The sequence below is a fragment of the Orycteropus afer genome, unplaced genomic scaffold, assembly GCF_000298275.1.
Source record: "Orycteropus afer afer isolate SDZICR_OR568_19922 unplaced genomic scaffold, OryAfe1.0 scaffold00037, whole genome shotgun sequence".
NCBI lineage: Eukaryota > Metazoa > Chordata > Mammalia > Tubulidentata > Orycteropodidae > Orycteropus > Orycteropus afer.
The window spans coordinates 3,400,900-3,425,398 of NW_006921624.1; the positions used below are offsets into that span (position 1 = coordinate 3,400,900).

At 47.7% G+C, this 24,499-nt stretch overlaps 1 protein-coding gene across 1 annotated transcript in view; it reads right to left on the minus strand.

Annotated features, from left to right (window-relative positions):
- LOC103193437 (DAB2 interacting protein) overlaps nt 1-24,499 on the minus strand; it is a 146,408-nt gene that overhangs the window by 119,073 nt on the left and 2,836 nt on the right. Inside the window, exon 2 of the mRNA XM_007936646.2 lies at nt 9,625-9,727. Coding sequence (XP_007934837.1) covers nt 9,625-9,727 — 103 coding nt within the window. The remainder of the gene's footprint in view (nt 1-9,624; nt 9,728-24,499) is intronic.

A 24,499-nucleotide genomic window follows, 5' to 3' on the forward strand; every position in this document is an offset into this window, starting at 1 on the left:
TTCCCCTTCTATGTAGGGAATGGAGTGCCAGGTCTTTCTCCTGTGGAGCCACTGGGTGGGTCTGCACTGCCTTTTGCTTGGTAGCCAAGTGCTTAACCGTTGCACCATGAGGGCACCTTAATAGTCAATAGGCTCCACAAAAGGCAAGAATGGATGGGGAGGGAGGGTGGCGGGCCCTGCTGTCTTCACCAACTCTCTTATCTATAGAACACTTGGCAGATGTTGGATCAGGAGACTCCAGCTTACACAGCAAGGGACATCAGGTCACAGCAAAATCCTCATACTGCAAGGAAGAAACTGAACCACTCATTTGTGGGGCCCCTAGTCCTTAGACTGCCACTGCCACCTATCACAGTCAGCCATGGCCAATGTCCCTCCTTGTAAATGTGCACTTGAGTGAACCAGAAGCAACTTGGGCTAGTGGAGAGATCCCCACAGGTATCCTGAGCAAGCCTCTCCTCTCTGGGCCTCAGTTTCCGCTTATGTATAGTGATGGAGCTGGCTCATCTGATCTGTGAGCCTAACTAGCTTTCCCGTCCACCACCTCCAATGGCCAACTGAAGCCACGTTAGTAGAAATGGGCACTAATGGTGGATAGCTGAGACAGACCCTATAGGGATCAGAGAATGTCTCTTTCCTGCCCTCTAAGTCACCTTGCCAGGCAGCCCCCAGCCCGAACTATGGGTTCAGCTGCAGCCAGTGCTGGGGCCCAGTGGCCAGGAGGTGGCAGTGTTGTTGAAGGAGCCCTCAGGTGCCTCCTTGGAAAGTTGAACTCTAGGATGTCCATACACTCAAGTCCCCTCCTGCAGGAAACATGATGAGAGCTGGGACAAGAGCTCATGTGGACAGCTGATGGCCAGGTGCAGGAAGGAATGGGCAGGAGGGAGTAAGGGGTGAGAAGAACTGCACAGGGGGAAGAAGAGAACTGGGTTCAATTCCAGTCCTTGCTCCAGACAAGCTCTGATCTCAGAAAAGGACCCTTTCATCTGGGCCTCAGTTCCCCCTCTGTACAGGGAGGATTTGGACCAGATAATTGCTAACAGCTTACATACAGGCCTGAGTGTTGGTGTCCATATGCCTGAGTATCTATGTGTATAAGAAAGAAAGACAGCTTGAACGTGGGGAGGGTTCAGGGAAGCTATAGAAGCAGGAAGGAGGTGAGCAGCTGGGGAAATCTGAAGCTCACAACCCAGACACCTCCTGCTGGCTCTAATTCTACCCATCATCCCCTGTGGCTCCTGTGTCCTACAGGAGAAAGCCCAAAGGCTTTCAGATCACCAAGTCCCCTCACTTCTTTCCAGCCTCCAAATCCACAAGTTCTTTGGGTTATTACTACTTTCTTAGTTCACCTTCTACCTGGAATATTTTTCTCCTTTTTTTCTTCACAAACTCCTACACATCCTTCAAAGCCCACTCTCAAAGATCCCTCCTCTAGTATTTCTTCCCTACATCTTCCCAAGCATAGGTAACTCCCCTTGTTCTAGATGCCCACACCACCTCAAGTACACCTCTGTCACAGCATCAAGACAATCTGGAGTGAACCTAGTGAAAGTATGTGGCAGGAACCAAAGATCCATTCCTAGAAGCATCCACAATCAACCAGTATTGAGCTTATCTGCGGCTTCTGTCAGCCCCCTGAGCGTTCCCCTCCCTGACACCTCTCCTTCTCCATCTTGCAAAAAATAGCCTTGAGACCTAATTTCAGCTAAACCTTCAAACACGACTTTCCTCTTTCAACTTCCTGAAGAGGAATCAATTGGCTGTCAAGTTTCGCAGAGCCTCTGCCACCTCCCACACCCTGGCCTTGCCAACTCTCGTCAAGGTCGGTGGGAGGGAGTGGGCAGAGGAAGGAGGGAGGGTGGGTCTGGGGAAGGCACAAGGATGAGGAACTCAGTGGGGAGACCAGTGAAGCCACTACCTCTTCATCATTTAAACCAAACTCTGCATTTTGCTGACATGGAGTGGAGCGTGATGGGGGCAGCACACTGCTGCTGCAAAGGCTCCAAGGCCCTAGGATGGGGGGGTGGGCACATGCTGAGCCCCAGGACCCAGCCTGACTGTCTGTGGGGGTCCAGGGCCCCAGCTTGCTGGCTGTCTCCCTTCCCTCCCTCGCTCCTTTCTGTGAGACTCTACTGGTCCAGAGCAGCCAGATTTGAGTTTGAATCTCGGTCTCACCATCTGTGTGACCCTGGGCAAGTGACTTTACCCCTCTGTACCTCAGATTCCTTATCTGCAAAATGGAGATGAGAACTCTTCTGTCTCTGCATCAGCTTTTACGAGCATTCAAAAAGAATTTCTCTCAGAGGTCCTGGTCCAGTAGCCAACACTTTAAAAATATAGTAGGTACTTAAAAAATGTGAGCTGTAGTCATTTGTTCATTTTTCAGAGCCTAAATGCCAATGGGCAGAGATGGGCAGAGGCCCTTCAGATCACCTGCTCCTAGATCCCTTCCCCCATCTTACTCTCTGATAGCACCTTGTGGTCCTGGGGAGCCCCTCCCTTGCCCTTCAACTCCATCTGTGGGAGGAAGGCAGTTGTACCAGGTGGGCAGCCCCTGTGTGCCCAGCCCCCTGTTCTAGAGCTGACACCTTCTGTGCTAGGGCATCTGGAAAACAGCCCCCATATCTTCTGGTCCCAATACAGGCATTTCCATAAAGCCAAAAGCCTACACTGAAACCCACCCTGCCCTCCACCCTGGCCCTGCTAACCTGGTGGCTGCAGCTATGGAGCCCCTGTCATTGGAATTCCAGAGGGTGCCAGGCCCCAGGGAAGCTCTCTCTTTATCTTCCGAGGGCCCACCTCAGGAGGTTTTCCTGAACCCAAGCAGGGGAGCAGCACTGACCTTCTGTGCTCAACAAAGTGGGGAACTGGCGTCATCGGCAGAAGAGCCACTGTCGCTGGGTCACCAGTGCTGGGTGTGAGGAATCATTCAGGAGCCGAAACAGCTGACTCCTAGTCCCCATCAACACTGACCTCAGACAACTTTCCCAACTTCTCTGAAGCTTGTCCATAAAATACATGTGATATGCCTCTGGACAGATACAGACTGCAAAGCTCAGTTCATTTCAGCCCTGCTCACCCCTCTGTGGGGTCCTTGTACAGGGCACAAATTAACCACGCATAGTGGTCCAGGGCTGCAAATTATCAGTTGAAAGATTAATTAACAGAATACTCACAATCTGCTGAGGCTTTGTCCCTGGGTGGTGCAGTTAAAGCACTTGACTAATCAGAAGGCTGGCAGTTCAAACCCACCAGCCACTCCTCAGAAGGAAGGTTGGGCAATCTACTCCCATAGGGATACTGCCTTGAAACCCAAGGAAGGATTGCTATGAGTGGGCTCTGACTCGACGGCATGTAACAACAAGTAATGAAAAGGTGGAAGGTTCCAGTCCACCCAGGGCACCTTGGAAGAAAGGCCTGGTGATCAACTTCTGAAAATCAGCCCCTGAGAACCCTGCAGAGCCCAGTTCTAGTCTGACACACGCGGAGACGTCAGGAGTTGCAGTCAACTCAACAGCAACTGGCTTTGGTTTACTAAGGCACTTTCATGTGTTAGGCATTGTGCTCAGTCCTTTACATCTATGATTTAATTAAGTCTCACAAGGTAGGGGCTATCATAGCTCACAGATAAGGAGACTGAGGGTCAGAAAGACTCTGTATTTGCCAAATCGCAAAGCTGGTACGAGGCTGTGCCAAGTCTTAGATCCAGGTCTGCTGACTCTGAAGCCCTTCTCTTAGCTACTGCACCAAAACCTTTCTGGCGCACTACTTCTGAAAGATCACAGCCATGAAAACCCCATGTAGTGAGGTTCTACTCTGTAACACATGGGGTCATTGTAAGTTGGAACTGACAGCAACTGGTTTGGTTTGAAGGAGCTCTGGTGGTGCAGTGCCTAAGGCATTTGACTGCTAACCAGAAAGTCGACAGTTCAAACCCACCAGCCACTCCTCAGAAGGAAGATGGGGCAATCTACTTCTGTAAAGATTTACCACCTCAGAAAGCCAATGGGGGTCGCTATGGGTCAGAATCAACTTGATGCCAGTGGGTTGTTTAGTTTGGGTTGGGTTTTATTGGTATGCACAAGCAGTGTGCTCTTTTACAAAGTCCACCCTACCATCTCATTTTCTACAAGGGGAAACTGAGCCTCTCCAAGGGTCATGAATTCTTCAAGAAGTGGAGATGGGACTAGAGCCAAGCCCCCTCTGACTATCCCAAGATGGCTGCAGGTCCCAGGCTGACTCACAAAGGTACCGTGTATGAAGATGCATGAAATCTAGGTCCAGCCCCTCCAGCCTAAGTATCCGTGCAGGACATAGACAGAATAAGCCCTACTACCCCAACATATTGACTCCCCATTAAACTATACCAGTGTACAGGGGCGCCCCTGTGAACGGTGGTGACATGTCATCAACCAGGTTTGAAATAGCAGCAAAGGAAGTGATTATTCAAGTATACCTGTGGTGTCTCCCTTACCTCCCCCAGGCAAAACCATGTTCACCAGATTCCCTCAGGGGTCTACACAGAGCAGCAATGAGCTGAGCACATGAGGATGTAGAGAGAATGCGTGCAAGGGGCTTGAGGTGAGGAGAGGATGTATTTCTGGCCCTGCACAGGGTCTGTGTGCAAATCTGCCCCCAAATCCAAAGTCAAGCTCACCTCTGACCTTCCCTACAAACAACCTGTCCTCTGCCCTCTATACTAACCATCCCCCAGATCTTTCCTGCTCTGGAGCCACAAAGAGGAAGGCAATTCAGATGATAATGGTGGATTTCTTCTATTATGCACACTCTGGTGGTATAGTGGTTAAAGCATTTGGCTGCTAACCAAAAGGTCTGTGATTCAAACCCACCAGCTGCTTCAAGGAAGAATGATTAGGCAGTCTGCTTCCATAAAGATTTAAAGGCTTGGAAACCCAACAGGGTTGTTATGAGTCAGAATCAATTCAATGACAGTGAGTTTTGGCTTGGTGGATCAGAGCTGGGCTGAGCATGGCCACACTGAGCCCCTACCACTGTCCTTCAAGGAAGGGTGTCATTCCACTTTTCACTGACAAGGAGTCGAGGCTCAGAGAGGCTGAGTAACTAGCTACACAGCTCATGGAAGAGCTAGGATTTGAATTCAGATCCCCAGCTCTGAGTTCTCCGATCCCCCAATTCTGAGCACCCAGCCCAGGATAGAAACTCGACTTACACCACTTCCATAACCATTGCACACAGAAAACGGCTGAAGATGCCCTGGGAAGGACACAAACTTAAACATCCAACAAACCTGACTTCATGCCCAGCTTTGGCACTCAGGAGCCGTGCAACACCAAGCAGATGATTTTACCACTCTGGGAAATGGAGATACTGGCTCCTCCCCACAGGGTTGTCACAAGGAGTGGGTAAAACTCTGACCGCGAGTATGCTGCCCACCCCGCAGACCCTGATGGGACAGGAGGGACTGTAATCCCTCAGCTGCTCATTGTTCAGATGCTGGCTCTGGCTCTGCCTCTGACCCACAGGTGGTTTTCACACCAGGAAACAGAGAAGAAGCCACTACAGGAAAAATGCCAAGCCTAGCTGGCAATTAAAGAGCTGCAAATTATAGCAACTTCTAGGTGTGATGATACACCTATTAGATCAGCAGAAGATGAGGAAAAAGATAAAAAGCCCTTTTGAGGGGATCTGTGAGAGTGTGGGGGCAGCAGATCCTCCTCCTCACAGCCAGGGGAAGCTCGTGCTGATGCTCTGGGATCAGAGACTCGGTCCACACCTTGTTTCCACCATTGATTAGCACGGGGAGCCTGGATGGGGGACTTCATCTCTCTGAGCCTCGGTTTCCTCATCTGTAAAATGGAATGATCCAAGTATCAGCTTCAAGGCTGTATCAGGATTAAGAGATCATGTATGTAAGGCAGTGAGCAGTGCCTGGCACACAGTAGGGGCTCCAATGGAAGTCGCCATTATTATTACCAGTCATTGTTCCCTAAGGCCCCCTGCTGGCTCAGCCCTGCCTGCTGTGGTCCCAAGGGTCCCGAGAGGGCAGAACTTGGCCTCAATTCCAGTTGATGGTAGCCGCTTCCTGGCCCTCCCTGCAGGCTGAGAACAGCGCCCAGAGAAATGACCCTGAATCCTCTCCTTCTCCTGGCTTCCCTTTCCTCCTTGCTGACCAGAGACTGCTTGACCAACCTGGAGCTCAGAATAGCCTCTACTCAGAATGCAGACCCCACCTAGGCCCCATCCTTAGCCCACTGAACTAGTGTCTTGAGGGGCTCAAGAATCTGCATTTTTTAAAGCACTTTTATGACACATAGACAGGCGGGAAAATCAGTGGCCCTGGGGAAAGTCCCAGCTCCTTAGCCCGGCACTGGTCACTCCACATAACCCAGATGGGGCCAGCTTCTCAGTTTCCCCTCCCACCCTGCTCTCTGATCTCCACTCCGTCCCGCCAAGCATTCTCCACTCTATAAGCACATCCATTTCCAGGGTGCCGCTATGCCATTGCCAGTTCTGTCCCCACTACCTGGAACACCCTCTCTCACTGTCCCTGCCCACCTAATTTCTACTGACCCTCCAAGACCCAGCTCAAAAGTCAGCTCCCATTGACTTCACCTTAAGTCAGCCTTTTTGGGAAACTACATGGTTCATCCAATGTGACCCTGCCCCGCACTTACCCTAATTTATGGTGATCAAAGAATTTCCATGGAAATTCATGACCAGAGGTGGGGAAGATATGTGAGGGCACCCCAAAACATTAGAACTTAGCCTAACTAAAATGGCTGACACAAGGTTTGGCTTGGACTCCATTTTGTCTTGGGCTTCCCTTCTGTTTCTAAGAAAGTGACTCAGGACTGTAGCCTGAACAAGGGAGGGGCATCTTTGCCCAGGAGGAGGTGTTTTAAATAAATTAACCAAAGACCTTGAACAGCTGTATTATCTTGCTCATCATGTATCTTTGACAACCCTGAATGCTTTCCTTTTGTCTTTGGTCATTCCGAAGGTCACATGCCTCAGGTTTCCTGGACTTTGTTGTTGTTATGTGCCCACTCATAGTGACCCCTCCTTGGGTTTCTGAGGAGGTATCACTATGAAAGTAGATTGCCCAACCTTCCTTTCAAGGAGTGGCAGGTGGGTTTGAACCACTGGCCTTCTGGTTAGCATAATATTTTTCACAGGTGAGAGAAGTTTTGATCTCGAGGCCTTCCTGATTTCACCCCAAAATATCTTGGAGGAGATGTCAGTTCAAAGACTCATAAGAACCCACTAAATACACTGATATTTGCTCCCCTCACCGATCTGTATGCAGCCGAACTAGGTGTTAAACCTTAAGATACATTTGTCACAGATTAAAGGAATTCATTTAGGCTTGAAATTGAAATGCCATAATGGGCAGAAGCACACAAACTTTCCCAAGGTCATGGACTTTGAGGTCACTGTACTTTATTTAAATCTTTATTGCTTTTGAAGTTTCTTTATTTTGGCAACTTGGGTTTATTTGACTGGTATGAATTTTCCATATAGACTATCAATATATTTGGTATCTGTTTTTTGTTTAAAATAAAGTCAGCTCCCCAGGACAGTTCTCCCAACCAACCTTATCACACTATACAATGACAGTGAGTCTTTGCACTCCACCCGTAATCCTCTCTAACCTGCTCCTCATAGGGCTGACTCCTCATCCCTTGGTCCTCAGCTCAAACAGTACCTCCAACAACACCATATCAAGGACGCCCTCATACCACCTCAAGGAAGCCCTCCTGGCTTTCTCTATCACAGCAGCCTACTTTTCTCCTTCACATCACTTGGCTCCATCGTGAGCATGTGAGCTCACAAGATCAGGGGCTCCGTCCAGCTTCTACTCTCTTGAACAGCTCTCTCACCCAGCTTCAGCTCCTAGAACAGGGCCTGACACATGCAAGTACGCCACAAAAACTGCTGAATGAATAAAGAGATGAACAAACGGTCAAATGTCCATCTTCCACACAGATCGTTACTTCCCTGGGGGCGACAATGTGTCTAGTCCTTCTCCAGGCCTGGCAGAGCACTGGACAGAGGAGCACACCTTGCTGAACGTGGAAGTGAGGAGCACAAGACTGTGTGCATGCAGCAAAGACAGCAGGATCCAGAGGGGCAGGAAGAGTCAGACATTAAGGGCCACTGTTTCCACACAGTTGTTAAAGTTTGTAGTTAAAAAAAAAAAAAAGTATGTTGCTAGTAGGAATGGAAAATGGTGCAACCATTGTGGAAAACAGTTTGATGTTCCTTAAAATGTTAAATACAGAAATACCAAATGACTCAGCAATTCCATCCTGGATATATACCCAAGAGACTTGAAAGCAGCTACTCAAACATATACTTGTACACCAGCGTTTCTTAGCAGCATTATTCACAACAGCCAAAAGGCAGAAACGACCCAAGTATCCACTGACAGATGAATGGAAAAACAAAATGGGATAAGTGTATATAGAGTGGAATATTATTTAGGCAGTAAAAGGAATGAAGTACTGATATATCCTACAGCATGGATAAACCGTGAAAATACTATGCTAAGTGAAATAAGCCAGACACAAAAGTATAAATATTATGATTCCACTTACTTGAAATATGCAGCACAGGTAAATTCACAGACGCAGAAAGCAGACTAGAAGTAAACAGGGATAAGGAAGAGGGGGAAGCAGAGCTGTTGCTTAATGGATGGGGGTACAGAGTTTCTGTTTGGACTCATGAAAGTTTTGGCAAAAGATAATGGTGACCAAAAACCAGACTCACTGCTGTCAAGTCGGATCCAACTCATAGCAACCCCTCCTTGGGTTTCCGAGGTGGTTTCACTACGGAAGTAGATTGCCCAATCTTCCTTCCGAGGAGTGGCTAGCAGGTTTGAACTGCCAGCCTTCTGGTTAGCAGTCAAGTGCCTTAGGCACTATGCTACCAGAGCTCCCAGTAATGGTGAAGGGTGTATAACATTTCGAATCTACTGCCACTGAATTATACACTTAAAAATGGTTACAATGACAAATTTTATGTTTTATATATATTACCACAGTAAAATTTAAAAAAATAATAATAAAAAAGCATGCGCTGATAGGGCCTCCTAAATTCAATAGCTAAGAGATATATACCATGTTCGGTCCATTCTAAGACACCATTAATTGTAAGACACAGCATTACTTTATGTGACACTATGAAAGAAAAAAATATCACAATTAAATTATGACACACTATCAACTCTAAGGTGCGCTTCACTTTCAGAGATGTTAAAATACGGAAGCTCAAACTGCATCTTAAGAGTCAAGGAAGCGTGCTGTGTATGCGAGCACATGAGGGAGAATTTAGCTGCCCTCAATTAAGACTAGCCTCTTCCTTCCAGGGACAAGCTCCACTCTGGGCCCCTTGGCCTTTGGGCTGTCTGTCCTCCACCTGTCCCCTCCCCTAAAGGATGGGGTCCCCACGTGGCCCTCAGGGTGGGACAGAGCCACAGGGAGGGGGGCAGCTGAGTGATCGGATACCTAGCGCGAGGGAGGCTGGGGGCTCTCCCGTCCATGAGGCTCCAGGAAGGGGGGCCACAGGGCCGCACAGCAGCACCCCGGGCGAGGTGGTGATGGTGCTGGCAGTGGCGGCGGTGGTGACGCAGAGATAGTTACCGTGACCCGGAATGGCGTAGCAGCCGAGGGCTCCATGCTGGGGCTCTTCTCTGAGAGGCTGCCGGGCAGGCTGCGCCGGGAGCCCGGCCTTTCTTGGGGCGACTCTGTCAACAGAAGAGAGAGAGAGATTGAACAAGGATAATCAAGGCCACCCAGTCAGGCCCTCCTGCCACTCCCATAATGGCCACGACAAAACAAAATGGTCCCCAAAAACCCTTACTTCAAGCCATGTATCTTGTGGTACAGTGAGTTCCCTGTCATTAGAGGTAACCAAGCACCAGGTTACTGACTGAAGTCCCCTTCTAGGATGCTGCACTGGGTAGAAGCTTGGATGACCTCTCAAGTCCCTTCAAATATGAGAATCTGTGATCCCCGGCTTCCCATCAGACCTTCTTTTCCAGGGGTTATGAATATGAGAGGCCTGCAGGGGCCAAGCAGGTAAAAAATCAAGGGAAGCAGCCAACGGCTAAGCTCCAGCTGGTTATTGCTGTGTAGCAATGAGTCATAGTTTCCCACAGTTCCAGAAGTTAGAAATCTGGTGTTTTTGTTTTTTTAAAACAATACATGAAATATTCTGATTTTTAAATAATGATGGCTCATTCAAAATGTTTACCCACACTTAAGCACGCCTGTTTAAAAGCCCCTGAGTGCCTCCAACCAGGCCACCAGCCACTCTGAGCCTCATGGATTGCCCCACACTACACTTGGCACCGGCTGCCCCTTTTCCTTTGCTCCAGTTGTGCCCCACAGAAGCCCCTCCTAGTGCCCTCCACCAGCGGGAAGCATCCTACAGCCCCTGGAAGAGATCTCTGGTGACCCCTTCCAGCCTCAGCTCTCAGCCTCCTCACTGGCTCCTGCAGTAACAGCCAGACCCGAGTCTTTCCTATCAACATCCTCACTTTGCAAGTATATGTGTGTTCATGCATATGTGTGTGTGTGTGAGAGACAGAGAGAGAGAGAGAGAGAGAGAGAAAGAGACTCCTCTGCTAGCCTGTGGAACTCTTTAACATTGTTGCCTGAGCCAGCTGTGTCTCCATGTACCCAGTGCCCTGCATGGAGCCTATGTGTGGGGGCACTTGGGAAAGTCCTATCAACTTGCAGAAAAGCAAAATAACTGGGTGGAAACTTCCCCTGTTCCCTGTGAACACACAGCTTGCTAAGCCAGAGGCATATGCCTAGGCAAACCTAGGCACACATTCATGTTCATGCAGACACTCCAACGTATGTGTACCCACAGCCCACCTTCAAGTACCTGTCAATGTGTGCACATGCATGAGTGTATACTGCAGGACACGTGACCTGGGTGCTCATACAAGGAACTGGCTTTTCCCAGAGGCAGAAGAGGCTGTTGGGGACAGTATCTAAATTTCCTGGTTCATTTGGCCAGGTCAGGAAGAGGCCCACAGAAGAATGGATGGACAGAATCAAGCCCTTCACCCAGCTAGGGCAGGCTCCACTCCTGAGCCCTGGTCAACGACCAAGTAGGCAAAGCCAGCTTGGGAGTGAGGGAGGTGGGCTGCATGCAGGGACTGGTTCAGGCCCAACTGACCACTGGGATGCCTGGGGCAGGATTCCAGACTGGGCCAGATATGGTCCATCTAGGCCTGGGCCACCTCTTCCAGAAAAGCTTCTTTCCCAGAGGCTCTTCCTCAGCCTTGTGTCTCTCTTCCATCTCTTAGGCCTTCCTCGCTTCCCTCATGGAAGACTAGATCCTCCCTCACTCCTCCTTCATGGTCTTTGCCAATCATCCTCTAAGGGACCCCCTACTCTTCTCAGAGATTTCCCTAAGAAACCTATTCCCACGTCCAGTGTGTTTCATTGGCTCCATCCTAGCACCTGTGCTCTGTGACAGCACACGTCCCCTCGACCTGGGGAACGTCTACCCTGTGCTCATTAAAAGGCCTATTTTATAGGAGTGGAAACTGAGGCTCAAGATACAGTCACTCAATCCAGATCACACAGGTAGTGATAGTAGGGCAGGAAAGAGGAGCCAGGTGTGTCTGGGCCGCCCCAAGTCCATGGCTCCTAGATCCCTGGTTCCCCAGTGCCCAGCCCAGGAGGCACTCAGAGCCCAGTCTCAGGTCCCAAACCTCAGCTGGAGGCAGACCTCTGAGTCCAGTGGCCTCTCCAGTCCAACAGCAGAGGTGGGAGCTGTGCAGATGTTTCATCAGGCAGATGGAACAGGGCCCTAGTCAGACTGTTTTCATGACCCTCAGTCCCTGAGAAGAGAACAGACTCCTAACCCTGGCACCCAAGTCATTGTATCTGGCACCCTATCTGGCTTCTTCTCCCACCCGCCTTCTTCACTGTGTCTGCCCTGATGCCAGCTCACCTCGCCTCCACACATTTACTCCTGTTGTTCCCTCTGCCTGGAATTCCCTTCCTCCTGTGAGAACTCAGTTATCCTTCAAGCCCGGGGCAATGCCCCTCCTCTTCTGGGGTGTCCCCCGATCACTTCAGTATGACTAACCCTCCCACCGACATCAGTGGGCCTTGTCTTCCTGCTATGTGTATTCCTGCTCCCCTTCCAGCTGTGAGCCCCTTGTGGCAGAAACATGGCCGGCTCTGTATCCCACACCCTGAGCCAGGCATCCAGCGGTGTTCTGTCAAGCTCTCGTCATCCATGCATCCATCAACTCAACAAAAGACACTGGGTGCCCACTGCAATCAAGGAATGTGGCTAGCAGAGCGTCCCTCTCCTCCCCCAACCTCATTAACCTCAGAAGCCTGGAGTCGCCCCTCTGGAACTACCCTTCCCCCCACTTCCACACACCATCATGTGAGCCCGGCATCACTCTCCCTTCCTGAGCAGTAGGCACTCCCAACTCGCACCAAGAGGGAGACACGTGTAGAGTGCGATGCAAGGAACCCAGTGAAGCTGCCTTTGCTGACACTCCCCACCACCTGCCCAGCATCCTGTTTCCTGTTTTCTGAGTCCTAGCTGGGAGGATCTTCAAGGTTGCTTGGTCCAGACTCCCACTTTACAGAAGAGGAAGCCAAGACCAGGGGGAAAGGAACTTGCCTGTTATCCCCCAACCCAACAGGCCTATAGCAACGACTCTCTTGAGTACTTCCCAGATAGCCTCTTAATCTTCAACTCAGAAACCCTGTCCAGATGCCCTTTACCTGAGAAGTTAGGGAACTCTGTGGGCAGGCTGTATGGGGGAGGTTAGGAGAGGGGTCCACCGTTCCTTCTGAGCAGGGCTGTCACTATCCTCCATGACTTCCTGAGCCTCCTAGCCCATGCCCAGGACAGGGCCTGGACTCCATAAGGAGCTGGAAGGGGAACCTTCGTACCATTCCCAGGTTTCTTTCATTGGCCCCCAGTTCCATTCTCCATCCTCATCTGTCCTGCTGACCTGTATAGACCATATCAACTGAACTCCCTGATCCTCCGCTTCCATGGGGTTTGAACAATGGGGAGCCGTGGTAGAAGATCAGGGAGGAAGGAGAGCTACCTGGGCTGGCTGTGGCCCTCCAGTGAAGGTCCTAGCTACTATCTAAATGACCCTCTCTCCTTGGCCCCAGCTCTGTGGTCCTGCACCATCCTTGTGGTCCCCATACCTGCCCACAATTCATGTTGTTGTTGTTGTTAGATGCCATCAAGTCAGCTCCAACTCACAACGACCCTATGTACAATCTAACAAAACACTGTCTTATCCTGCACTATCCTCACAATCTTTGCTATGCTTGAGCCCATTGTTACAGCCACTTTACCAATTCATCTTGTTGAGGGTCTTCCCCTTTTTTGCTGACCCACTACTTCACAAAGCATCATATCCTTTTCTCCAGGGACTGGTCGCTTCTGACATGATCAAAGTACACGAGATGAAATCTGGCCATTTTTGCTTCTAAGAAGCATTCCAACTGTGTACTTCTTCCAAGATAGATTTGTTCGTTCTGGCAGTCCATGGTATTTTCATTATTCCTCACCAGCACCACAATTCAAAGGCATCAATTCTTCCTTATTCATTGTCCAGCTTTCACATGACTATGAGACTACTGCAAATACCATGGCATGAGTCAGGCACATCTTAGTCTCCAAAGTGACATCTTTCCTCCTTAACACTTTAAAGAGATCTTTCACAGCAGATTTGCCCAATGCAATAATACATCATCTGATGTCTTGACTGCTGCTTCCATGGGTTGACTGTGGATCCAAGTAAAATGAAATCCCTGACAACTTCAATCTTTTCTCCATTTATCTTGATGTAATTTATTGGTCTAGTTGTGAGGATTTTTGTTCTCTTTATGTTGAGGTGTAATCCATACAGAAGACTGTAGTCTTTGATCTTCATCAAAGTGCTTCAAGTCATCTTCACTTTCAGCAAGCAAGGTTGTGTTATCTGCATGGCGCAGGTTGTTAATAAGTCTTCCTCCAATTCTGATGCCATTTTCTTCTTCTTACAGTCCAGCTTCTCAGATTATTTGCTCAGCATACAGACTGAATAAGTATGGTGAAAAGACACAACATTGGCACACCTTTCATGATTTTAAACCATGCAGAATCCCCTTGTTCTGCTCAAATGACTGTCTCTTGCTCTATGTACAGTTTCCTCATGAGCACAATTAAGTGTTCTGGAATTCTCACACTTTCATAAAGTCCTTTTTATGAAACCTTCTTCAAACTGCCCTGTTCAGAGTGTGCCATCTACTTCCTACTGGATCCCCAATAGACCCAGTGGGCAGGACAAGAGAACTAGAGAACCGGGACCCATGCCCCCGTCACTGAGCTGTTGGGGACCTCCTTTGCCTACGGATAGGGAGAGCAGACCCTGAGAGAAGCTGTGATGTGCTCACGATCACATTGAACATCAAGGGCAGAGTCTGGGCCAGGCCAGGCTCTCTCCTGACCCACTACTTCAAATGGCAATGGGCTTGGTTTATTGGGGAAGTAGAACTGCCCATGGGGTTTCCAGGGCTATATATAATCTTTGTGAAGCCGACTGCCGCATCTTTCTCCTGAGGGGTGGCTGGTGTTAACCGACCTTTCAGTTAACAGCCGAATGCTTTAAACACCATGCCTCCCAGGGCTCCTACCATAATCATAGTGTATCTTTTATGTACTATATGCATATTAGGCTTTACACAGAAAAAAAGTAAAATATTTTACCCTTCCAAGAACCAATTTTCACCCACTTGGGGGCGCTATCACTCCTATTGAGGATGCATATTTTGGACCCTTGCCCAATATCTCTAACCCTTACATGACAGCTCAGACAGCTGTGGTGAGCTCCATTTTCCGGATAAGGAAATTGAGGTTCTGAGATACAGTTCTCACACAAGTGACTTCCCCCAAAGTTCTCCCAAGTAGGAAGTAAGAGTGTATGCCGAAAGCCCCTTAAACTAAGGGCCCCTCAAAACCTACACGTAGGGCTTCAGAGACAACTGAGTATGGAGTGGCAGAAAGAGCTGTGCTGTGTGATTCCAGAGTAGTCCCTTTCCTTCTCTGAGATCCTGATTCACCATCTCTCCAGTGAGTCAGGGAAAAAAAGTAGTGACCATCTCCACTCCCCCATTCCCCAAAAGAACTTCTTGAGTTTGTTGTTGTTGGTTTGTGCTGTCAAGTCGGACCAACTCATAGCAACCTCTCCTTGAGTTTCCGAGGCAGTATCACTACGGAAGTAGATTGCCACATCTTCCTTCCAAGGAGTGGCTGGTGGGTTTGAACCGCCAGCCTTCTGGTTAGCAGTCAAGTGCCTTAGGCACTACGCCACCAGAGCTCCTCCTTCAGTTTACACAGGAAAAGAAAGTGGAAAGCTGAGTGGATCCTAACTTAGCCTCTAGGAATGTGGCCCCAAAGTCCTTGACTCAAGCACTGCTGCCTTTCACCTCTCATTTAGCAGCACTTCTTTTATAATTTGGAAAAGTGGACACTGTGGGCCTGGACTTCATGAGCCCAGAGGTCTAAGCAGCACAGATGATGCAAGCAAACTCCCAGAGAGGTTAAGTGAGTCTACTAAGGTCACATAGCATGAAAGAGGCATCCCTAGGGACAGGGTACAGGAAGAGAGAACTAGTCAAGCTTCTGCAGTTTTCCCCAGACTTTGGAGCACTTGTTCAGGACTCTTCCCTCAGCTCAGACTCACTGTACAACCTCCACATAACCTCCCAGACACCCAGTCTGCAAAATGAGGGCACAGGACCAGCTGATCTCGGATCTCCTTTCCACAGGAAAGGTCAAAGGCATTTTACCAGAAAGACCGGGCTGTCCTATTCTCGGAAGCCACAGCCAGAAAAATGCATTTTAACCTTTGTGTTCGCAAAAAAATAAATAAAATAAAATCAGTTTCATTCAAATGCTACTGGCTTGGTTGCCATGGACACCACCTAATCATGAAGGATGACTGTTACTTGTTCCCATGGAAACACTGAGGCCTGAGGAACATCCTGTAATTTCAGACAAGACACCAAATTTCAGTTGTCGGGGCTGCACTGCCTGGGTCTTAATGCTTAAAAACAGATAGAGGCAGAAACCTCTCATATTGGTGTCAGGCAAAAGGAAGTCAGTCAGGGTATAGGAAGAGGAGGTGGGGTGCAGGCCAGGAGCGGGAGGGGTGGGGATGTGTGTGCTGAATCTTAACAGTGATCAGGAAAATACAAATTAAAACTACCGGATAACATTTCATGCTCTTTGGATAGGCAAAAATTAAAAAGAACAGTGACCCCAAAAGTTGGTGGGAGATAGAAAACTCTTGTCATTGGAGAGAAAAGTGTTTGGAAAACAACTAGACAATAGGTATTCGAAACTGACAACACACATATTCCAGGAGCAGAAATGCCCCTCCTCCATGCCCAGTCTAGAAAAATGCTCATTCTGTACACGTGGGGATCTGCTCAAAGATGTTTACTGCCACACTGTTTACAGTGGCAAAAGTTAGAAGCAGCCAACATGTCCATCAATAAGGGAATGAATGAATGCCCTCAGAACAGCCATTCAGTGCACTACACTTCAAGGCAGACAGTACAACTGCAGGGGGCACTATTCACACGGATTACAACGACACTGCAAAAGGCTTAGATCTGTATAGACAAGCGTGAATAAAACTCAAACACGAGGCAAGTGAAAAAAGCAAGTTGCACAAGGAAACAGAATGCAATCCATCGACATATATTTCATTTTTACAAGAATGCTCATAGCAGCTTTATTTGTGATAGCTAAAACCAGGAAACAACCAAAACATCCCTTAAGAGGTAAATGGTTCAATAAACTGTGGTATATTCATAATGTGTGAGGCAAAAAAATGGCCCCGGAAGATGTCCACACCCTAATTCCCAGAACCTGGGAATATGTTACATGGCCTTACATGGCCAAAGGGACTTTGCAGATATGATTAAAGATGTTCAGATGGGGAGATTGTCCTGGATTACTGGAATGGGACAATCTAATTACAGGAATCCTTAAAAGTGGAAGAGGAAGGCAGAAGAGTGAGTCAAAGAGACGTGACAACAGAAGAAATTCTAAGAATGAAAGGGACTTAGACTGCCATTGCTGGTTTTGAAGATGAAAAAGGGAGTCACAAATTAAACACCACAGGTGGTTTCTAAGAGCTGGAAAAGACCCTCAGCTGACAGCCAGCAAGGACACAAGGACCTCAGTCCTTGTTTTGGTCCTCGAGTGCTGTATAATAGACATAACACAAATGGATGACTTTAACAAACAGCAGTTTATTCTCTTTCAGGTTAGGAGGCTAGAAGTCTGAGTTCAAAGTGTCAGCTCTAGAGGCCAGGTGAAGGCCCCCCAGCTCTGCCTCTTGCTCCCAGCCCACTGGAGCTGGAGATGTCTCTTAACTCAGGCAGCTGCTGGCTGCTAAGGCTGACAAATCCAAGGTCAACAAGTAAAATGGCACAGTCCCAAGATTATCAAGCAACATGGCAGGCCACTAGTTCAAGTCCAGAAACAGTCTCAAGATCAGCAGACAAAAATGGCAGACCACCAAAATGAAGACTTGGCCAAATGCAGGACCCAGATGTGCCAAAAAGCTCAGAGATCTTTCTCAAAGCTTCTTCTTATATATGGGAAGCAGACCACATCCCTAAGGGAGCTACTCAGCTGCTCACAGCAAATTCCACCAGGGAGTTGATCACCAGTCTCATCATGGGGAATAACCACATCCAGCTGCCTAGCCACTCAAAACCACACCCAGCCAAGTTGACACATAACCTTAACTACCACAGTCCTATAACCAGAACTGAATTCTGCCAACAATTCAAATGAGCAAGGAAATGCATTTTTATCATTAGACCCATGGCAGAATTCTGACCTACGAAACTGTAAGATAACAAACTTGTGTGGTTTAAGCTGTTAAATTTGTGGTAACTTGTTACAGTGGCAATAGAAAACTAATACACATGCCATGGAATACAACCCGGCAATCGAAAGGAACAAAGTACAGATATACACAGCACCTGGGATGGATCTCAAAGGTATTATGCTGAGTAAAGAAAGCCAACATCAAAAAGTCTCATACTGTATGATCCCATTTATACAATGTTCTATAAATGGTAAAATTATATAGACAGAAAGCAGATTAGTGGTTTCCAGGGATTAGGGATGGGTAGCACCCTGTGGTGATGGAATAGTTCTGTATCTTGAATGCAGAGGTGGTTACACAAATCAACACGTGATAAAATGGCAAAGAACTATACACACACATAGTATCAACGTAAATGTCCTGGTGAGGAAAAAGAATCGCCCTTGACATCTAGAAGCTGGCCTGGCACTCACAGCTAAGGCATGTTATTCTCCTTTTAGCCATAAATAATTTCACAGAATGCCAACCTCAGACAAGGTTACAAAATAAGGCCACTCCATAATTCTGTCTAAGCAACCAACACAACAAGGTCACTGTGCCACCCATAAAATACCAAACATCCCCCTCTCTCAGCTAAAACGAGAGACTTCTGCTTCCTTACCAATTACAGCTTGATTTTTGTGCTGGTCTCCCCTCCCCATGGATAAGATTAGAGATTCACAATGATAGAACTGCCTTCAATTTCTGACGGCATCCAATCTAGAATGAGCCCCATTTCCTTGGGGGCGGGAAGGGGACAGTTGCCACCAAGTCAATTCTGACTCATGGCGACCCAATGTGTGTCACAGTAGCACTGTGCTCCATAGGATTTCAATGTCTGACTCTTCGGCAGGCAATCACCAGGCCTCTCTTCAAGGTGCTTCCGGGTGCCTTCAAGCCACCAACCGCTCAGTTTGTGCCTCCCAGGGTTTCCTTGTTGTTGCTAGGTGCCATTAACTTCGGTCGGCGTGTAACCCTACATACAACAGAATGAAACACTGTCCAGTCGTGCACCATCCTCACAACCCTTCATACACCTGAGGCAACTGTTGCAGCCACTGTGTCAATCCATCTTGTTGAGGGTTTTCCCTATTTTTGCTGACCCTCTACTTTAGCAAGCATGACATCCTTCTGCAGGCAATGGTCCCTTCTGACAACATGACCAAAGGGTTCCCTAGATCCTCCCAACATCACTCAACTAAAGCCCAAGTCCTATAACAGATTCCTACTAACACACTCGTGTTGACAAGCCCATGGTCCCCCATAGTGTGTGTTCCCTGTTGCTGCAATGAGTAATAAACATAATTTGTTCAACTATAGACATGTTCCTGGGGGTCTTTGACTGGAGGGTATTATTCCAGTGGGCCTCATGTACTCACGAGGGTCATTAGGGAGTCAGGAGGGTCATAGTAAGAGGAGGCGAATTGACAAAAGAAGTAGAGGGAGAGAAAATGTGACAATGGAAGCAGGGGTTGGAGTGATGCACTTGGCAGATGAAGAAGGGACCAGCCACAAGTGAAGGGACATGGGCAGCCTCTAGAAGCTGGAAAAGGCTGGGAACAAATTCTCCCCTAGAACCTCCAGAGGAATGCAGCTCAGCAGACGCCTTGATTGTTGTCCAGTGGAACTGATTGCAGATTTCTGACTTCTGGAACAGTGAGATAATAAATTTGTGTTGTTTTAAGCCACTAAGTTGGTGGCAATTTGCTACAGCAGCCAGAGGAAACTAACATACCCACTGATCAGGACCCAACTTATCAGTGTGTACATAGCAACTTTTACATATAATTTTAACCTTTATCTTTCTGTACTTGAGAACTTGGGATTCAAATCTTAAATTATCTCCAAATTTATAATTTACTGATTTAATACTGAAGAAAATTTTCAATTCCCTGTGCAATTTTCAGCCAGAGGAACAGTTAACCCATAGATTGTATATCAGATTGTAGAAGGAACATGGAAGTGTGACTTAGGAAAACAACAGAGCAGATGACTTTATGTTCTAGAATAGATCATAATTTAGGGAAAGAGGAATCAATGCAGACATGAAATTCATGCTACCTGCTCTGCCATTAGTTACAGAGTCCTTTGTCTCTGACCCAGGAGACTCATGTCTTCTGCCAGCGTCCAGGAAACTCTACCAGACTAACTTGTTCAGACCCTTCACAGTTCTTGACAAAAAGCATTAAAAAAATATATACTTAGGAATAAGTTTAATAAAGAATGTGCAAGACTGTACACTAATAAGTACAAAGCATTGCTGAGAGACATTAAAGGTCTAAATAAATGGAGAAATGGACGATATTCAAGGATGGGAAGAGTCAGTACTGTTAAGATCAAAACCTAAACTCACTGCCGTCAAGTCAGATCCGACCCATAGGAACCCCTCCTTGGGTTTCTGAAGCAGTATCACTACAGAAGTAGACAGCCCAATATCCCTTCCAAGACATGGTCGGTGGGTTTAGAACCACCAGCCTTCTGATTAGCAGTCAAATACCTTAGGCAGTATGCCACCAGAGCTCCTACTGTTAAGGTGAAAATTCTCTAATTGACCTGTAGATTCAATGCAGTCTCAGTCAAAGCCCAAGCAGGTTCTTGAGATGTGGTACTGTGGTGGTTAAGCTTGTGTGTCAACTTGGCTGGGCCTGGTTGAGTAGCTGGGCAACTGGTGGTAGTTATTTCCCATGATGAGACTGACAATCAACTCCATGGTGGGATCTACCACAAGCACCTGAGTAGCTACTGCTTTAGGGATATGGTCTGCTTGCCATACATAAGCAGCAGCTTTGGGAATGGTCTCTAGCTTATGGCACGCTTGAACCCTGCATGCACCCGTGTCATCGTCCAGCAGCCAGCCATGCTCTGCCGACCTGGGGACTTTCAATAGACTTGAATTAATGGCCTGCCATGTGGCTTGGTAACATCGGGACTGTGCCTTTTTACTTGTCAACCTCTGGCTTGTCAGTCTCAGCAGCCAGTAACTGTCTTGAGTGAAGAAAAGCCTCTAGCTTCAGTGGGCTGGAAGCAGAAGGCAGACCTAAAGCACAAGGTTGAGGGGCTTTCACCCAGCCCCTAGAGCCTGGCACTTTGAACTCAGACTTAATACCTCCGAACTGTAAGAGAATAAACTCCTGTTTCTTCAAGCCATCCCATTTGTGGTATATTCTTGTCAGAGCGGCACTAGGTAACTAAAACAGGTACCAATGAATTTGACGTACTTCCTCCTGTTAACTAAAATAAACTCAGAAAAATTAGAAGGAACTAGCATGCTTTTTGATGACACCCATAAGCTGACTTTTAAATTTAAACGGAACAGCAAAGAACCAAGAAGAGCCCAACAATCTTGAGAAAGAAGAAGCAAGTTGAGGGACTTATATTGCCTGGTTTCAAGACTTTATAGTCTTGCAGTATAGCTAAAGTAATCAACACAGGGTGATATTAGCATAGGCTAGACACATAGATCAATGGAACAGAATAGAGTCCAGAAATAGATCCACACATCTATTGGCCAATTGATTTTTGAAAAAAAAAAAAAAAAGTGCCAAGGGAAATTGATGGTAGAAAAGATAGCTTTTTCACGAATAGTGCTACAATAACTGGCTATGGTGTAGTGAAAATGGACCATCAGGCAATGTGGAGAAACAGATCTCAAGAGATGCAGCAACAGTGCCACGTATACATGTTTTTATCCGAAAACTGACTCCTGGAGTAATCATCAGCTCCAATTGTAACAGGAGGAAACTGAGGTTCAGAAACATGAAGGAAAAGGTTTATGATCACACAGCCAGAAAATGCAGAAAGGCGAGATTCAAGCCCCATGTCAGACTCTAAACGCTGCCCCATGATGGGGGAGGAGGCTCCCTGTAGGAAGAATGCTGCACAAGATGAAGAAGGGGAGAGCAGATCCCAGAACACCCAGGAAGCCAAGTCCCCTCCATGTCCCTTGGCCTCTGTACAATGCTAAGCCCCAGCAAAAAGGCCGAAAGAGACGAGGAATGCCTCATGTGATTTCACATTTTGTTTGCATGACACTGGATTTGGGGAAGGGAAGGAGTCATGAGGACATGGAACTAGGATATTCCTTTGCCACTCAAATGGAATTAGGATCAAAGTTCAAATTGTCTTTAAGTTCAGGATGTAGGTCAGAATCAGTAGACGTTTACCTACTGCTGCTGGGGGCCGGGGTATGGTGGGAGAGAGACATGAAGATGACTGTGGGGTGCTTAGGGTTCAGGACACCCTTCGTAGCACCTGAAGATGGTCAAGGTAGAACACGTTTGGGGAGTGACACACCAGCTCCTCAGAGGGAATGTGGAAGGGTCAGGCTTAGAGCTAGTCCTAGGTGGACAGGAGGGAAAGCTGAGGAGACATGCTTTTTCCAGTTCTATCTCAGGATCCTATGTGTGGCTTCTCCACAAGGACAGGGCAAGGGTCACTGGCCTCCAGTTGGCCTCATGTATAGTCCAGTATAAGTCCTGCAAACTTAAAGCATCTGAAGACACTGTCACCAGCTCTTCTTTGTGCCCCTCTATTTGACAGCCTTGACAACTGCTTTTGATGATACATGATTCTTAAGGTCCCTGGTGGCGCAGATGGTCTGCACTAGACTGCTAACCAAAAGACTGCCAGTTAGAACCCACCCAGTGGTACCAGGCCTGGTGATCGGATTCCATAAAGATTACAGCCAACCCAACTTCGTAGCTAACAGAGTCTCTGAAAATGAACACATAGAAAGAACAAATGCTTCGTGATTCTTATTCCTCATCTTGAGATGGATCTCACTTTCAAAAAAATGCTCAGTCTTCCAGGACACTGGATTTCTGGTCACTCCAAGAATTAACTGGTTCGAAGACTTCTGTCATCCCTGAGTATCTTTTTCTTCCTTTCTTCCTGAGGATTTTTGGTGGTTTTAGTCTGAAGTGTCACCTTCCCCATTTTTATTCCTAAATTTTCTCCTGCCACTTTTTTCTCTGCAGCTGTGGGGCCTATTCCAGGGCAGGCAGCAGGCTGGCATTTATTCTGGAATGCGGGACTGTAAGGAGGTCCCAGAGTGTAGATCTGGGTTTGCCCTGTGCAGTTCCTCTATATACATTTTTAAAACACACAGTGCAACATTACATATTTTGAAGCATTTGCTTCTGTAGTAAAAGCATAAAAGCACAGGTGGGCAGGATACATAGCAAGTTGAAGATGATGCCAGTTATCCCTAGGGAGAAAGTGGGAGGCTTTAGTGTATCTCAGGGGTCAGCAAACTTTTCCATAAAGGGCCAAACAGTAACTATGTTAGGCTTGTGGGCCACATGGTCTTTGTCAAAACTACTACTCAACTCTACCTTTGTAGTGTGAGAGTAGCTACAGACAATACATAAATGAATGAGCACAGCTGTGTTCCAATAAATCTTTATTTATGGACACAGAAATTTGAATTTCATGTAATTTTCACATTACAAAATATTCTTTTTTCTTTTGATTAGGAAAAAAAAAAAAAATAAGACTTCTTAGCTCACAGGTCATACAAAAACATGGGCTGGATTTTACCCATGGGCTGGAGTTTGCTGAACCCTGCTGTAGCTGAGTGGAGCCCTGGTGGCACAATGATTAAGCGCTTGGCTGCTAACCAAAACCCACCCAGCAGCTCCATGGAAGAAAGACTTGGCCATCTGCTCTCATAAATATTACAGCCTAGAAAATTCTATGGGGGCAGTTCTACCATGTCCCATGGGGCCACTATGAGTCAAAATCAGCTCCACGGCACCTATCAACAACATATGGATACATGTTGCTTTCGCAATCCTGAGAGGTGAGAGGAGGGCACTAACATAAACACTATTTAAAGAAAAGAGAGGTGGACGATATTGGCCCATAGCTGGAAATCAGTTCCCTATGGACTGTCCAGGTTGGAAAGGAACCCCCATGTAATGTGTGAGCCTCCTCGGTAATGTCCCCACGAAGGGCTGCCCCAGCCCCTCCAGCCACGGAGCACTCCCCACGTGTTGAATTGGCCACCTCTGCCTTGGACAGAGCCAACAGGGAAGGGCTGCAGCCTGGGCGCTCTGAGGCTACTTGCTGCTAAATGTATACCTGTGAACTGGTTCTAAGAAACCAGGTGGAATTGGGGCTACACAGAAAAGTGATGGGAAGCACCCTGGTTGGTGACACCTTCTGCGGATAGGACTCCTCTCAAATCCAAGGGCCATGCTCAACCTTCAAGCATGATGCTCCAGGGTCACATGGCACCATGTGGCACAGCCAGATCACCCTTGCAGTTAACACTCTGCCTCTGGTCATCATCAAGCTTCATGCCCCCTGCCCCCTCAGCAGCAGGTCTCAATCTGCCCATTCTCCAGATAGGAAAACCCAGGTTCAGAAAGGGGAAGCGCCTTGCTTAGTGTCCCATGCTGGTCAAACCTGGGTGGCTGCAGATGCTGTCCTGCACTCACAGCCCTGCCTGGGATAAGATCCTGCTCTCAACTCCAGGAAGCCCCCTCCCCACCACTCTAGAGTGGCAGTCCAGTGGTAGGGCGGGTGGTAGCCTGCTCAGAGGTGACAGTCTGTCCGCAACCACGTCCTTAGCCCAGCCAG